Raw genomic sequence first — 18588 nt, 5'->3', positions numbered from 1 at the left:
GCTCGTGACATTCTTACGGTTATATCACAGCATGTCAATATGCTCGTGACATTCTTACGGTTATATCACAGCATGTCAATATGCTCGTGACATTCTTACGGTTATATCACAGCATGGTAATATGCTCGTGACATTCTTACGCTTATGTCACAGTATGGTAATATGCTCGTGCCATGCTTACGGTTATATCACAGCATGGTAATATACTCGTGACATTCTTACGCTTATGTCACAGCATGGTAATATGCTCGTGCAATGGTTACTATATCACAGCATGGTAATATGCTCGTGATATTCTTACGGTTGTGTCACAGCATGGTAATATACTCGTGACATTCTTACGCTTATGTCACAGCATGGTAATATGCTCGTGCCATGGTTACTATGTCACAGCATGGTAATATGCTCGTGATATTCTTACGGTTGTGTCACAGCATGGTAATATGCTCGTGCCATGGTTACGATTGTACCATTTGCACTTTCGATTTTCTCGTTAAACTTCTGTTCCTTTTCTTTGCTGTGTTAGGAGAGATATGACTGTTTTCCCCCTTCTGTAGTTGTGGAAGAAACCAACTACTGGGAGATTGTAGTTGATGACGATACTGTGGCAATGTTATGGAAAAAAAGTGAAACAGCCACTTCCAGTGGCTTCATAAGATTAAATAATAGTATATTGAATAAATTAATTTACTTTAACGAGCAGTTGATAATCTACACATGAAAAACGATCTCCAAGAATAACGTGACTGCTGATGAAACAGAAACTTTTCTTTAAACTTCAGTTCATTCATGTTTACATATCTTATATACGTGAATTAACTGTTCAGTCGTCGAAACATCTGTTTTTTCATCTGCTAAAGTACCATAAAAAGCGCGATTTTAATTTTCTTCTCTATCTTTACTATAGTAATATCTTCACAATACCCAATTGTATCATTTGGGGTACTTTTTCTTATCAGAGTAGCATTCTTCGGAACTGTGTTTAAACGATTTTCTAGCATCTGATCATCATCACCAAGTCGCTATCTTAATAGTGCACTAAATTACCTTTGATTTGATCATTTAGGCCCACATTTTTAGCAGATCAGAAGGAGTTCAACCAGATAGCAGCAACCGCCTCCTATATGGCTACTCTTAATCGACAGACACTTTTATAATGCGCCCAAACTGAAAGTGAACACCTTGTTCAGTAGTATATTTCTACTTCGAACCTACAATCCCTCGATCCGCAACGTGGGACGTAAACCACTGGATCAGACTCAGTTCGTTTTGTTTGATATATGACAGAATATCATTTTACTTCATGTTGAGCTAGTTTATCAAATTCCTTTCATAAAAAATGAGAACTATATACACATCATGACACTAAATAACGTATAATGACCCAACTGGTGGCCAGCGGGTTGGATCTGACCTCCTGATTGAATTTGTCAGGCCTTTACACTTATTTATGAATTACGTATTTAGGTTTATGCATTAAAACAATTAAGTTATAAACAAATAAAAACGAACATTTCAATTCCAACTAGTGATATAAATAACAATTAGTGATATAAATTCCGGTTGTTATTTATATCACTAGTTGTTATTTATATTACTAGTTGGAATTTATATCACTAGTTGTTATTTATATCACTAGTTGTTATTTATATCACTAGTTGGAATTTATATCACTAGTTGTTATTTATATCACTAGTTGTTATTTATATCACTAGTTGGAATTTATAACACTAGTTGTTATTTATATCACTAGTTGTTATATATATTACAAGTTGGAATTTATATCACTGGTTGTTATTTATATCACAAGTTGAAATTTATATCACAAGTTGGAATTTATATCACTAATTGTTATTTATATCACTAATTGGAATTTATATCACTAATTTAGTGATATAAATTCCAACTAGTCATATAAATAACAACTAGTGATATAAATTCCAACTAGTGATATAAATAACAACTAGTGATATAAATAACAACTAGTGATATAAATAACAACCAGTGATATAAATTCCAACTAGTGATATAAATAACAACTAGTGATATAAATAACAACTAGTGATATAAATAACAACTAGTGATATAAATAACAACCAGTGATATAAATTCCAACTAGTGATATAAATAACAACTAGTGATATAAATAACAAGCAATAGTTCTCCAATGCTTCCGTCTTCCAGTGGGTCAGCAGTAAGCTTACGGATTTAAAACGCTAAAATATGGGATTCGATATCATTATTGATAGCTTAAACAACAAATTAATTCATTTTAAACCAATAAACGCTGGTGTTAATCATTCCTTGTAATAGTCTTCTTTTGTTAACTTTCAAATTTGTTACGTTAATTAGGCCTGGGTTGGCCTGGTGGTTAGAGCGTTCGACTCGCAATCTGTGGATTGCAGGATCGAAACCAGTCTCCAAGCAAGTTCACTATTTCAGCCGTGGGGGCATTAGAAGTAAATTCCGCTATTCGTTAGTAAATAATAGCCTAAAAGTTGGAGATGGATGGTGTTGACTAGCTGTCTTCCCTCTGGTCTATCACTTCAAAATCAAGGACCGCTAGCGAAGATAATTCTTGAGTAGCTTTGTAGCGGAATTTAACAAACAAACAAACGAGTTAAGATGATTATCGCACAGCTGGATAGCATTCCGTGTAAATGGTGAAAAATATAGGAATAGTCATTCATCTCGTTTTTATTTTTGTTTTTATCTAGTGTAGGTGTTTGTTTGTTTGTTTGTTTTTGAATTTCGCGCAAAGCTACACGAGGGCTAGCCGTCCCTAATTTAGCAGTATAAGACTAGAGGGGAGGCAGCTAATCATCACCACCCACCGCCAACTCTTGGGCTACTATTTTACCAACGAATAGTGGGATTGACCGTCACATTATAACGCCCCCACGGCTGAAAGGGCGAGCATGTTTGGTGGGACGGGGATTCGAACCCGCGACCCACAGATTGCGAGTTGAGCACCCTGTCCACCTGGCTATGTCGGGCCTCCAGTGTAGATGACTTTAGAATTACAGAAAAACTTAAAATGTTGAGATTAGGCGTCAAAATTGTACCTATACTTCAAGACTATGTTCATAAGTTGTTTTTTATGTATTTAATATAGACAAGAGAAATTTAATGTTAAAGCTTAATTCCTCTGTGATAGAAATGATCCACCTGCTAGCCATTTTGAACTTATATAGTAAGTTCTTGAGATGTGTTTTGGTGCTAGAGGTCTTGAGAATGGTAGTTTGAATGACAACTATGCAAATGTTACGCGAACGTCACCTCAACGAGACTCCAAGATGAGCTAGTTGCCATGTACCTCCTCTTATTCACAAAATTACATTTAACCTCAACGAGACTCCAAGATGAGCTAGTTGCCATGTACCTCCTCTTATTCACAGAATTATATTCAATCATTAACTACGTTCTGCAGTTTTATCTGCTAGAAATGTTAATATTATATTTTTGGGGACTTGCATTCTTAGTTTGTTTTTAGTTGCCGTGAATGCGTTTGTATAATTGTCTGAATTCATAAAACATGAATATTATAAAAAAAACAACAACTCAAATTTGAAACAATAGTGATTCTAAAGAAGTTTTCTAAATTGAGAAATGTGGTAGCCGCAAAGATATCAATTTTGAATGTTTAAACACTTTTCTCGTCTTTGAACTTGAAGATATGCTTACACTTCCAAAAGAAAATAAATACATACTTCCTTATCCTTTAAAATTGTAAAATTTCTTCGAATGTGTATGATGCGTGATTAGAAGCTTGGCAATGGCTTTAGATACCCAAATGAATTATATTTATTTTCTTTTTCTTTTTCAGTATGTTTTGATTGAGACTGGTTGCAGAGATGATATACATATATGTGTGTGTGTCTGGATATGTTAACTTAACTGACATGAGAAAAACGAAAACTGACACACAACCCGTCGTACTAAGGCTGTCTATGCAACATCTCTGAATTAAGATTTATCTATACACTTTAAATATGTTTATAAACCAACTTTCGTTTATATTACAGTTTAGATCAGACTAAGAGATTATTCAAAAGTAAAAATAACAAGCCAGTATAAAACATTAATTGCAATAGACAAACTTTATATTAAGTGCTCAAAGCAGCCGTGGAAATCGTGATAAAATTAACAACTGATATGCAGATAGTCTCAGACTCTTATATATATATATAAGGCCATAATTTCAGAAGCAAATCAAAATCTGTTGATTAGTACTCTAGCTATAAAAGGCAGAGCCAGACAAAAAAGACAGGCAGACAAATGATATGAGATGGACAATCATAGATATAAATTATTATCTGTACAGTAACAATAAAAATACGGTATTAACTAAACTTACCAAAAACAAAAATCTAACAGAATGATTGAGATCAAAAACCATATTTTACAATGAGAATCAAAAATAATGTTTTCCAGATAATATTTTATTGCTACAACTAGCAAGTTCTTCTTCTGTAACGGTTTTTTTATCACTTAAGGTTTAGTAACCTTAAGATTTATTAAGGCGAATAAAAGCAGCGTGTAACGTGTATAGAAATTGTAGAGTATATACACATTCCTCCGCTCGTATCCTAACTATTTATGTTCAGAAATCCGCGTCTTTTTCTTAATAACATTAAACCTTGTGAAATTAAATAGAAAATGAAATGTCATGCTCATTTTTAGAGTATTTTTAACTTATTCACATTTAAGAGAGGAGCACCTGATTAACTTTTTTCATCTCTATCCAGGAAAGGTTTCGTGAGATAAAAATAAATCACAAGACCTGAACCATTTATATATCTATTATAAATAAAAGATACGTAGGTATCCAAACCAACCAAATATAATGTAAAAAAAATTATATGATAGGATATATATTTAGTTTCTTGTGGTTCATCTTTAAAAACGTATATAAGATCAAATGATAATGTAGCCAAATTTTTCTGTTTTTGCTACACCCCCAAACTTTTATAAATTAAGGTTATTAATATTTTCGTTTTGTTTGACACCTTTTGGCTTAAAATCGAACCTCATGTTTTAGCATTGCAGTCCGAAAAACTCAGCGTTGATTACTACTAAGCTTCAAATAAGTTGACTATTATACTTGTTGTGATTTTTCACTTATATATATATATCCATATAGTAGAACAATCATAGGGAAAGTTCCTGAACACCCCTGAATTACAATTATTGAATTTGAATCTTTTGTTTTCTTCATTCTCAACACTCTTTCGCAGCCCCCCCCCCCAAGTGGCACGTCTGCGGGCTTACAACGCTAGAAACCGGTTTTCGATACCCGTGGTGGGCAGAGCACAGATAGTCCATTGTGTAGCTTTGTGCTTAACTTTAAACAAACAGACAAACAAACATCTTTCTCAACTGTCCCCCTGTTGGTCAGTGGTAAAATCAAAGATAAAATTATGATCCTTGTTATACGTGATTTGTTACTACTAAATGTTTATTCTAGTGGCAATTTACAAACGTGAGACAGGAAACTAATAAGACTCATTTAAAGTGAGAGAGAAAACGATAAATTTTTCATGAAATGAACTTAAAACTTATGATTTTTACGAAAGCATTCTACATTACTATGACAACGATAAATGCATTTTTTTGACAATGACAAATCTTGGAGTTCTTATTGTGACCAGTATTTTTGTAGGTTCGATTTCATCATTTAAATTTGATTTTTAAAAATGGAAATATTATACTATTATATCATCGCAGGTTATCCTAGAAATTTCCCAACAAGCTGTGTTCAGCCGTGGGGGCGTTATAATGTGACGGTCAATCCCACTATTCGTTGGTAAAAGAGTAGCCCAAGAGTTGGCGGTGGGTGATGATGACTAGCTGCCTTCCCTCTAGTCTTACACTGCTAAATTAGGGACGGCTAGCGCAGATAGCCCTCGTGTAGCTTTGCTCGAAATTCAAAACAAACAAACTAAAAACAATTACAAACCTCTTCTAATAAGAGATGAAATGTTTTGAAACCATCTAACTCAGACATATAATATATATCACGTTTCTTTTTTTCACAAACACAAAAATAATCTTGATTACAAAAAAAAATCATAACCTTATGAGAACTATATATCTTCTTTAACTCTCCAAGAACATTTGCAACACTGATAATTCTAAATTATGTTAATTTCATTATTGATTTTACCGTGCTTGCTTAACTGTTTGAGTATGAACGTAAGTTTCGTTTTGTAATGATTTATTTCAAGTGTTTAGACATTGATCATAACATTTTGAAGCGCTACTACATTAACTGTTTAAATCGTAAAAAAACAATTAGACACCAGAAGATAGAATTCGCAAAAACAAACACTACAATTAAGACTCTGTCTAAATTTTCTGTCAGAAATAACCAATATGGGTTGTTGATATAAAAATAAGAATGAAAGGCATTTTATTCAAACGTTTCTAAGAAGGGCTCGCACTATTCAGAATATTAACATCCCTCATAAAATAACGTTTCTAAGAAGGGCTCGCACTATGCAGAATATTAACATCCCTCATAAAATAACGTTTCTAAGAAGGGCTCACACTATGCAGAATATTAACATCCCTCATAAAATAACATTTCTAAGATCTCGGGGCAGAAGCAAATAAGGTCCAAACTACATTTTTGCCTCGATAAAAAAAAATTCTGTATTCTCCAGAAAACGGTGTTGTTGTAAGAGGTTTGTGAAGAATATAAGAATTGCTGTACATTTTTGCATATAGTGACAATGTTACTGGACTCTGCGGAGGACGTAGATAAAGCGCCAACTTGAAACTAAACATAACTTTTATCTGTCAAAACGAATTTAGTTTTCTTCAACCAACTATAGGAATGTTTTTCTTTCTTTTTTTTTCTGCGAAACAGTTGGCCTGTATGTTAGTCCAGAAGAACGCAATAGATAAACATTTTATATTACCAATAATATTATAACAGTGTATAACACAGCGGACGAGAAAGCTCAGTGTATCAGCTGTGGTTAATTATTGTGTGTCACTTGAGTCATGACGTATTTGGACAGCTCGTAAAGTAAATGGAAGAAAATGAACCCTCAAACTGACTTTTCGTTTTCAACTACCTTGTATAATTTAACCTCACTGGCTTCATCGTTTTACCACTGATACGGAAAGTATACTTTCTGAAAGAGCTCAGTCTGTCGAGTTTTCTTAGTTGTGACGTAATTACTCTTGTAACCGTATATGGATATCTTTAAAATGATCAAATATTGTTAGTTTTTTTTGTTATTGCTATTATTCACTTAGCAAAATGTTATGTGTATATTGTTAACTACTAGTATTGTTTGTTTGTTTTGAATTTCGCGCAAAGCTACACGAGGGCTATCTGCGCTAGCCGTCCCTAATTTAGCAGTGTAAGCCTAGAGAGAAGACAGCTAGTCATCACCACCCACCGCCAACTCTTGGGCTACTCTTTTACCAACGAATAGTGGGATTGACCGTCACATTATAACGCCCCCACGGCTGAAAGGGCGAGCATGTTTGGTGTGACGGGGATTCGAACCCGCGACCCTCAGATTGCGAGTCGAGCTCCCTAACCACCTGGCCATGCCGGGCCAACTAGTAACGGTTCATGATAAAACAATGTCAGCATTGATGGTCATGCCAACTTCTATACCTTGCAGAATCGTTCCATTAATTCTACATATCACAGGGACTACATTCTATAGCCACGTGTGTTTTTATATTCAGGCGCAACTGGCCCTAGGTTCAGTGTAATAGATGATAATGTCAAACTTGACTGAATGAATGAGATTGCGCCCTCACAAGATTTCTATCCCATTAAACGCGTACAGGATATTACCGGGAGATTAACCTTATTTTCTTAAGTAATTTCGGGTACTAAAGATGTTCTGGAAAAATCTATTTCGAAAGAGTGGTCGAAGATACTTATTCACACTCATATTTTAAGTATGCAACAGCGGTTCCAGGTTTCCCTTGCTGTTCGAGGTGACCATACTTCATATTGAAGTAAACTGTTATGAACTGATAAAGATGTAAAGCCATCTTTACCAAATGTTCGTTTACAAGCTTAGGCTGATTGACTTATCACTTGCATTTCAAAACACATGTGTGATCATCAGATACTTGATTTGCATAAAAATAAACTTGGGAGCCGGCAATTAAAACTATCTTATAACAGTAGTTTTGCCTTGTCATGACTAAAATATTATAAACCCTAGTTATCTTTCATATGCTTTTTGTAGTATGTATTTACTTATTTATAAAGCAGGAAACGATGCAAAAATATTGTTCATAAATATTGTATTTTAAAGTGATGTTTTCACAGTATACATATTATCGTTTTAAAATAGTTTGAAGAAACTTTAACTACTTCATTCATTTCTGATAAGCTTCTTCATCCAGTAAAATAAATTTAATAGGCCTTTCAAAATGTATCCTTATTTCAACCTAAGCCTCAGAGCTCTCTGAAAAACCTTACTATGAAAAAAAGAAATTAAAGTTTGGTGCATATCAAATAAACTGTTAAGACTTTATTTTAGAGCAGATTAGTGACCTAATGATCAGCTGGCTGGGCAGCAAATCAGAAGGTCTCAAATTCTAGCCGCTGAGCACACCCTGAACTTTAACTGTGAATGCGTTATAAGAGGAACAGTCAGTTAATCTATTCGATTAACAGCAACTATGTAAGTGGTGGGTTGGTTGTCTTCTGGTCAGAAGTTCTAAATTAGGGATACTTATGTCTCAATCTTGAGTCGATCAATAATCTTGCCAGTAAACCCATGTGTCGCATAAGCTGCCGCTGTTCTTGTTGAAAATACCAAACACGAAAAATACACGAAAATGGAATATTTCAGTCTACATGGAACCTTATGTGTACGTTGGCTAACCAAACCTGATAGAGTTAAAAGTGTACCTAATTTGTGCTACTGACGGAAGACAAGCCAGAAAGTCAACAGTATCCGCCACCTCAAGAGGTTTGTCTCTCTCTTTGAACCGAATAACAAGATCAACTGCCATTTCTATAACGCTCTCACAGCTGAAAATGCGGTGCTTGTCCAGCAGTATCACGTCTCCATCGCCGGACCTTATGATTCGCAGTCTGACACGTTAATTATTAAACCACGCCCTTTCTACCCTTTCTTCTAATTCAAGCTTACTAATCAATAATCAAAACTAAAATAAGTTTTATGGTTGTCGTTAGTTACGAATTTGTTATAGTTTTTTGAGCAAAGTTTCCCGATATAAGAGTATATGGTACAGATTGTTTCCTTTGTTGTTTTAAAGCATTGTAAAGTTGAAAATGATGACTTTAAATCTGGAGGCTAAACTTTCAAATCAACCTCTATAGATGGATCCAAAGATGTTCTATAGGGTTAAGATCTGGATTCTGGGTTGGACATTTCAAGACACTAGTAACAGTGATTTGTGGTAAGGAATATTAGCTAGTCGACTAAAATAAACTGGGACTGGCATGGTCAAAGATGTGTTTAAATAATATATCTGTGGACACTTAAAATACACAGGCGCTTCGCATACAGCTCTCGCGTACATTGCACAGAACATGGCCCATTATACACCATCACAAGTATTTATAATTATCACAACATAGACTTGAGTAAATTCGTCACTTGCCTACTTCCAAAACCACATTCGGCCATCTTTGAAATTGAGTTAAATGTCTTTTATTATTCATTACTCAACAAATTTGTGACCAGATGTAAAGGTTCCTTTAGTGATACCTTTTACATCAAACAAAATGTCGTTAAGCGTTTTTGTGCGGTGATGGAAAATATGCTATACGGATCACACAGATGGAGCCCTTTCTCACGTGGCCATACTGGATATTAAGGTACAGTAAATGAGTTGCATAGGTGATTTCCGGCATATTTTCATAACCCTTTTCATACTCCAACAGCACTTGGCCAACACGAATACTTTTGTTCAGATTCTGATCAAGAAGTTAGCACAGAAGATCATATATAAAAGTTGTAATGGTTTTCAAACGAGACCCAAAACTTGAGCGCTGAAGAAGAATAGTGAACTATTCGAAAGCGCTCGAGTTTTGGGTCTCGTTTGAAAACCATTACTTTTTTAGATATCATACTATCAAGTATCTATTAACTGAATGGTCTCATGTATAAAACAAGGAACTAATCAAGAACTGTAACTGTTCTATATATCAATTTTTCACTCTTCCAAAAGTTTTATATATCTTCTTTCTCAAATTCATAAGTTCGGAATCTTGCACACGCTTCACACTGCCCATCTGGTGTCTTTGTATTTATATACTTCAAGGTCTTGGAAAATTGCTGGAAGAATATATAAAAATTATTTTTCGCGGAGCAGTGTATATTATCTATATATGTTTCTAATCCAAGAAAGCTAAAGCCACATATACTGGCCTAATCCCAATTCAGTTGCCCAGTCGATAATATGATAAATTATATCTGCTTTTTTTTTCTTTATGCACAAAGCTACACAAAGGGCTATCTGTGCTCTGCCCACCTCGGGTATCGAAACCCGGTTTCAAGCGTTGTAAGTCCGCAGACATACCGCTGTGCCACTAGGGGTCATTATATCTGTTTGCAATGAATAGAATAAATTTAAAAATAACTTTTGTAATCAAAAGTTTTGGTGATATTAAGAATAAGTTAAAACTGATAGTCTAAGTATGGTTTCATGAAGAGTTCCTTACAATGGTTTTCCTCGAAGGTTAATTAATCAATAGAAATGGACGGAGGTTAAAGGTAGCCAAAACTTTTTTTTTATTATTATTTCCTTCGTCAGAAAACGGTGCCGATAAAACGAGCAAATCTTACGATTTTGACTTTGGAAAGGTGGATTGGTTAGCGATTTATTAATAGTTGTTTGTATGTTTTGTTATGCTATTAATGAAGAAACAGTTTGTTATCGAAATCTAACAAATGTTTAAGTCTTAAAGTTAGACCCATAAAGATGATTGAATAATGATAATTAAAAAAAAACTGTCACAGTAACTTCAACTTTCCAAAATTTAAACCTGTCATAGAACTTATGAAAAATTCAAGTAGCCCACCAGTGGTTGTCGATTACAATCCTTTAGGGTCAGGAGACTTCCCCCACCTACTACATAGGTAAACCTGCTCTAGCCCCACGGCCACGGGGAAATAGCAACGCGGAGGGAGCGCTACTTAAACGAACTCCGATAAGGCAATGGCCGGGTAGATATTCTCGTCGTGTCTTGTCCCACGTGGGCCAGTTTACCACGGTCAAGGTCTTGTGGCTATCACAGGGACGACATCTACTGGGAGAAAACGGAGGCAGCAGGCTTTGTTTCAGTAAGTAATGAGTTATCGTAGAGCTGTATATGTCGGTAACTATTATTGTTATTGTATTTGTTATTCAATACAGTTATTACTTTGGAAACATGTTGTGCTTGTGTAAGCATGTACATTGTCGCCATTCCTGTTCATATTTCATTTGCAACACCCAAAACATGAATCGCCAGTTGTGTGATTTAAATGTTTTGTTAAATAATTTTTTCTCAAAAATGGCTTGTGGTGTCATAAAAGCCTAAATTTGATGTATCCATATAACTAAATGTGATGTCATAACAGCCTAAATTTAATGTATCCATATAACTAAATGTGGTGTCATAACAGCCTAAATTTAATGTATCCATATAGCTAAAGGTGGTGTCATAACAGCCTAAATTTAATGTATCCATATAACTAAAGATGGTGTCATAACAGCCTAAATTTAATGTATCCACATAACTAAAGGTGGTGTCATAACAGTCTAAATTTAATGTAATCATATAACTGAAGGTGCTGTCATAACAGCCTAAATTTAATGTATCCACATAACTAAAGGTGGTGTCATAACAGTCTAAATTTAATGTAATCATATAACTGAAGGTGGTGTCATAACAGCCTAAATTTAATGTATCCATATAACTAAAGGTGGTGTCATAACAGTCTAAATTTAATGTATCCACATAACTAAAGGTGGTGTCATAACAGTCTAAATTTAATGTAATCATATAACTGAAGGTGGTGTCATAACAGCCTAAATTTAATGTATCCATATAACTAAAGGTGGTGTCTTACCTCTTCACTTCATTGTTACTCGAAACTTGGTAGTTTAATATATACAATGGTCACCCATTCGTTCTTCAAATATTATATATACAACTTCCTGTTTGATAACTCAATAATGTCAGTTTCCTTGTTTTTATCGTCCATCTTGTTCTACCTACATTAATATTCTTGTTTCTTTCTTATACTAATTCTATATTACTAATCTATTTACAAAATATCGTTCTGCCTATGTTATATACTTTTACCCTACTTTATTGTACACATAGATATATTTATATCAATAATTACATTAATTCATTTGGGTTGTGTTTAGTCTCTTCATCTTGCCACAAAAGTTATGTTTAACTTTTGTTTTCTCAGTGATTTATATATATATTCAGACTGATTAGCTTGGTTAATATAGATTACTTTATCAAAATAATACATTCCAAATAACTTCTCCCGATTTATCATTTAACCAGGCATTAGCATGGTTTCATGCCATCACTAATCTCGTATGTAAAAACACCATGCTAGTTTCGTTTCAAAGCCATATCCACTCGTATTATTCTAATCTATTCTAAAGATTTACAGTTTTGATAGACGTAAAAGCCGAATAATTTCAATTTCATTTCGATAATATTTATGTGACATCAAACGGTTGCTTTAGGTATTATGTTTCAACATTCATTCATAGAGTTATTTCACTATAAACTGTAAATGTGGGAATGTTAAGTCCAAGTTTTAGCTGACAAGAACCAATGTTTACCAAACATTCAATTGGTTGGTCTGCACCCCGGAACTAGTTGGTCTCCTTACGACCTGTGTGATTTCTCGCGAAGACTTTTTGTTTCATTAAGATGCAGCAGGTTCACTCATATATTCAGGTGACGGATTCTCATCTGGAACGACGTGCCAGGAATCTTAGCCCACGGGCCTGGGTATCGGGAAAACATAAAAGGATTGGAAGTGTTGCCTTTCTTATCGCCTATCTTAGTCTTTATTTACGGCCATAAACATATCTGCGATTCTAGTTAGCGAAACATTATTACGAGTCCTGATTGCAGAATATATTATCGCAAAAAAAAAAGTAATAACACACGTTATTATAATGAACACCTCACTATTTTACAATAGCTTGTACTATGTCTGAAAACATAAAAATTGCCATAAGGTTTTATTATCTGATGAAATAGAAATGAAAGAAGCTAGATTTGATATTTGATTTGATTTCTTGCTAAAAAACTCATTTAACAGTACAAGATGTTACATCATTACTCACAATCTAATCACCAAAGACACTAAGCGTTACAAAAAAAAAAGATAATTGCTTAATAAGCACATAACTCAAAAGGCTTGCCATTGTTTATTTGTTCTTTTAAATATTGTTTTATTATTTGACGTCAGGATTTTATAATGTCCCAAATGAAAATTTAATACATATCTGGATAATTTTATTTACAAACATCATTTTAACATAAAATATAAAAATAAATGATATCGTTTCCATTATTTTTGTGTCCGCTTACAACGTTTGTTTACGTAGCATTTTATAACTAAACAGAAACTGATTAATAGTCTGACTTATATTACTAGGGTTATCGTTACTTGTCTGAGTTAATGCTTACAAATACAGTGTCAAATCTAAATCTATTGCAATTTTAAATACTTTGTGAAATTATCTATAGAATATCTATAGCAAAATTAAAACATGTTTTTCTGTATTTTTTTTTCATTATTGAAAATAATAGTTTTCTTTTTTATCGAGTGGAATTTGAAGTAGGATAATTTTTCATAACCGTCGGGGAAGGAGGGTGACCTATTGGTTAGCGTGACAGACTGTAAATCCGAGAATCTACGATCCTCGTCCCGTTGCCGCGAAATCGCGCTCTGCACTTTGGAGCTGTGGGTGAGTTGTAAGAGTAACGACCAAATCTCACTACTCAATCAGACAGAACTAGTCCAAAAGTTTAACGATGGGTGCAGTTGTCTACGATGGGTGCACTTGGGGCTTGTTGTCTTTCTTCTAGTTCGTTAGCTCAAAATTAGGGACGGCTAGTGCAGATAGCCTTAATGTAGTAATGCAAGAATATCCGAAACAAACAAGCGGGATAGACGGTATTTAAATTGTATATTTAAAACAATAATAGTATGTTATCAATTATACATTCAAGGTCTTTTTTTTAAAAAAAAACATAAATGTATTTAAATCTCTATTGCAGATGATACTCTAAGCAAAGTGAAAGGTTTTCCTGAAATAGAGTTAATGATACTAATTGTATTTTAACTTGGATAATAACAATGCCACCTTTTCTTGAAACAAACATTCAATTCATAATTTAACTGAGTTCACGATTAAAAAACAAACGATTCAAGCTTCTAGTACGAGGACGAAGTAGGTTGAATAAGGAATATAATTAGGAAAAGTTCAAGTTACGAAATAATATTGTTAAAATCCACTAAGCATTAGATCTTTGAAGATCCCTCCATCTGTTTCATTTGTTGTGTTTCAGGTCGGCCTGGTTAGAGTGCTCGACTCGCAATCTGAGGGTCGCGGGTTCGAATCCCCGTCCCACCAAACATGCTCGCCCTTTCAGCCGTGGGGGGTTATTCACGGTCATTCGAACTATTCGTTGGTAAAAGAGTAGTCCAAGAGTTGACGGTGGGTGGTGATGACTAGCTGCCTTCTCTCTAGTCTTAAACTGCTAAATTAGAGACGGCTAGCGCAGATAGCCCTCGTGTAGCTTTGCGCGAAATTCAAAACAAACAAACTGTTTCAGGTCAGAAGACAGACTCAGCGGGGAAGTATCACGCTGGATGTTTCAACCCATCATCCTGAAAACATCAAAGAACACATGAGCTGGTAACAGAATGTCTTCAGAAGTCTTGTGGCTCCTCCTGGTGTTTATATTTCATATTCAACATGTTTCTACATACAGCAACCTTCCAGCTTACCGTAGCCGAACTCGTCAAAGAGGTAAGATGAAATATTACGTACAATTGAATGCGCTGTTAATTTTCAACTTCTTCAAATTTTGTGTCAGCGTTTTTTGTATCGCGCTGAAATAAAACTTTGCATAATTTCGTGTTTTGATGTGCGAACATTTAAAAATACATATTTTTTTTACTTTTCTTGAATCAGTTATTTTCCCGGACTGTTCTGGAGGTATATGAAATGTCCAATATTATAAAGTAAATACTTGCAATAGGTTTATCTTATATATATATATAGCTGGCATTAAAATGTAAGAAAAAATCAATACCTCAGACAAAAAATGTAAAATAAGATAGTTTTACGTTTTTTTTTAATGAGAGTCTGTAGAAAAAAAAGAAAGAAATTATGTATATTACCACACCATATCATTGTTTTCAAAGCTATGATATTACACATTATATGAAAATAACTTACTGTAATATAAACAAAAAAGAAAGAAATTATGTATATTACCACACCATATCATTGTTTTCAAAGCTATGATATTACACATTATATGAAAATAACTTACTGTAATATAAACAAAAAATAACAATGCAATGTAATACCTACACAAAATAATATCAGATGGTCTGATTGACGACTATATGTAAAACACCACTGTGGTCTGATTGACGACTATCAATCAGATCACAGTGGGTGTTTTACGTATTTTACGTACAGTCGCACCCACTGTGGTCTGATTGACCCTCTTTCTAGTTCCATTATTCCTGAATCTTTCCCTTAGCTCATCTACATTAATTAATAATGAATTAATGTTCTACATTGATTAATAATTGATTAATTAATGTTCTCCCTCCCCCTCTTTCTAGTTCCATTATTCCTGAATTTTCCCTTAGCTCATCTACATTGGTTAATAATGAATTAATTAATGTTCTCCCTCCCCCTCTTTCTAGTTTCATTAAAACACCCGTAAAACACCCATTGGAAAATGTGTTCGAAACTATTTGCTTGCGCGCGCGTGTGTAATAGCCGTTTTTTTTCTATATACATATAACAGTTTTAGAATTTGCATTGTGTTGATGACAACCAAGGCTATAAGAAGTAATTGTTGCCTTTGTAAGTTACATTTACGAGTAAACTCTTGCTATCAAGTTTTGTAATTGTGTTATTTTTGTAATCTGATTATTTACATGTTATTTAAGTGAACAGTTTTTGCTGTATAGTAACACCATGAAAAGCAAGGTTTAATTACTTCTTAACTAGTATATGGGACCAATTTTAATTTTTAAATCTAAATTTCTTCTTTTACTGAGCTTTAATGGCATTTTGTGAACAGCACCATTAAGTAATATGCTTTGGCTACAATTATGCTTTACTAAAATATATTATTTACTACAGAATGACATTGATCGTGACAGCAGTTTGTAAGGCTTAGTAAAATGATTTAACATAACTATGTTTTGCTGCCCTAATTATACTTTATTTTACTTCAAAACGATGAGCATTTTTTTTATAAGCACACATTTTAGTGAAGTTTCCATATTATTTGAGTTCTTTGTTTCTATAAGATAGCGTTTTGTCTACAAATATGATATCAAGAAATATAAAATAAGATTATAATGTTATCCCTGGAGAGTAAACCTCTTTCCACTCTGACAGACCTTCATCTGAAGTCAATAACGTTTGTGTCAAATGGTCAAGGATCAAGACTATGTCAGTGTCAAAAAGGTTCAGTCTCCCGAGATGACTATTAATGCCGCCATAGTTATCAGTCCCGAAACAAAGGGATGGATTGACATTAAAGGGCCAGCTCGAACAATATCACGTGCTGCATGCTGCTAAACAATTAAAATCTAAAATCAATTTCTAAGAATGCGTCTAATGCACCGGTCCATCGAACAATTGCCCGGTGTCCAAAACAGTATAAACTTTTATAAACATCAATGCTGCTTTTTTTTGCAGATTATATGCTGTGAAATATTTAGACAACAAGATTATGCAACACTGTTAAGAAATCAAATAATTTAGCTTGTAACAAAAACTCGGCGTTACATAGATAAACTTTAACTTGCAGACTCCTCGAAGATTCAATACAGTATTAATAAAGCACGTGTTTTATTTTGTATTTATATTATTGGACAATAAATTTAACTTTTTTTTTCGAAATGTATTCATTCACTATGTATTTAAAATATCGATAGTCGATGTTTTTAGCAGTACAACAGTTCACCAGGAGAGGATTTATCCGGGACTTGGTGGAGCTGTATAAGCGACCTCTACCGATCAGACAAGGTATTTTTTCTCTGGATGGTTGTATTGGAAAAGGTCGTTGTGAATTCACACTATCCTGCATGATGTCTGGTGGTCAAGTTGGGTCATCTTGTGGTCCGCTGTTTACGTGTTGCATTTATTCTTCTGAGGAAAAGATTAACCCAGAATACTATGGCCTTGTGCGCAATGATCCATGTAAGCTTTAATTGTTTCGTTTTATTGTCATACGACATTAATTTCTTATATATGTATATACATTTTTGCAGTGATTTATAGAATCGAGGTTTTTATTTGTTTTATGCTTCCTTCCATATATACTAAAATATATTTCTATCTTCGCTCGTAATTTGCAATTCTGAGAAATTTCTCAATAAAATTTATATAAAACTATTTTCGAGAAACTCATGTATTTAAAATTAATCAATATTCTTCTTACTAATGCAGTTCTTTATATATATATTAGAAAACACATAAAATAACGTAGAAAGACTATGAAATACTTGTAACAGAAATGTGTGTAAATGTGGATAGTGTAGTCGTTGCTAATTTGATGTTTCTCTTATGATTTCTTGGGTATCTTATATATATACCTGGCCGAGAATTATACAGTGTGCCGGGCTGTAGATCTGTGGGCCAAACGTTCGTATCCCGTTACTAAAACAAAATAATCCAACAACATTGCGATATGCTATTTTGGGGCCGTGGGTGTGTTGTAAAAGCGTAGGATAAAAAAAAAACAATATTCTGTCGGACAATAATAGGCCAAGATTTGGCAGTGGGTGCTGTTCACAAGCAGCCTTCCCTTTAATCAGTCAGTTCTACATCAGGTAATCACAGATAGTCCTCAAGTAGCTTTGGGCGAACATCCGAAAAAAAGAAAAAAACAACAACAAAGGAAAAACATAATAGCACCTTTAATAACGTCCGCAAAACACCAATTTCTTACTACACTAGCTACCCTCTTTTTAAGTATGTTTTACAAAATCTTCAGTGCGATAACGATTATAAGTTTTCAATGTTATAACTGTCCTAAGTTCTCGAGGTGACTCAGGGTGATAATTAACCCAAGTCCTCATTGTGTCAACCAACTCATGTCCTCAGTGTGTTAACGAACACAGGTTCTCATTTGTCATAATCTATCCTCAATGTGATAGACCAACTCAATTCATCAATGTGACAATCAACCCAAGTTCTCAATGTGACAATCAACCCAAGTCTTCAATGTGACAATAAACCCAATTCCTCAATGTGATAGACCAACCCAATTCATCAATGTGACAATCAACCCAAGTCCTCAATGTGATAGACCAACCCAATTCATCAATGTGACAATCGAAC

The 18588-nt window shown here is 34.1% G+C and overlaps 1 protein-coding gene across 1 annotated transcript in view; it reads left to right on the top strand.

The window, feature by feature from the left end:
* The window catches only part of LOC106460368 (transmembrane protease serine 9-like), a 65743-nt gene that overhangs the window by 34117 nt on the left and 13038 nt on the right, over positions 1-18588 (top strand). The window contains exon 8 of the mRNA XM_022387077.1: positions 17197-17445. Within this exon, the coding sequence (XP_022242785.1) occupies positions 17197-17445 (249 nt within the window). The remainder of the gene's footprint in view (positions 1-17196; positions 17446-18588) is intronic.

The sequence above is a fragment of the Limulus polyphemus genome, unplaced genomic scaffold, assembly GCF_000517525.1.
Source record: "Limulus polyphemus unplaced genomic scaffold, Limulus_polyphemus-2.1.2 Scaffold760, whole genome shotgun sequence".
NCBI lineage: Eukaryota > Metazoa > Arthropoda > Merostomata > Xiphosura > Limulidae > Limulus > Limulus polyphemus.
The sequence above is the reverse complement of the archived record's forward strand: the minus strand, read 5'-3'. Positions and strand labels throughout refer to the sequence as shown.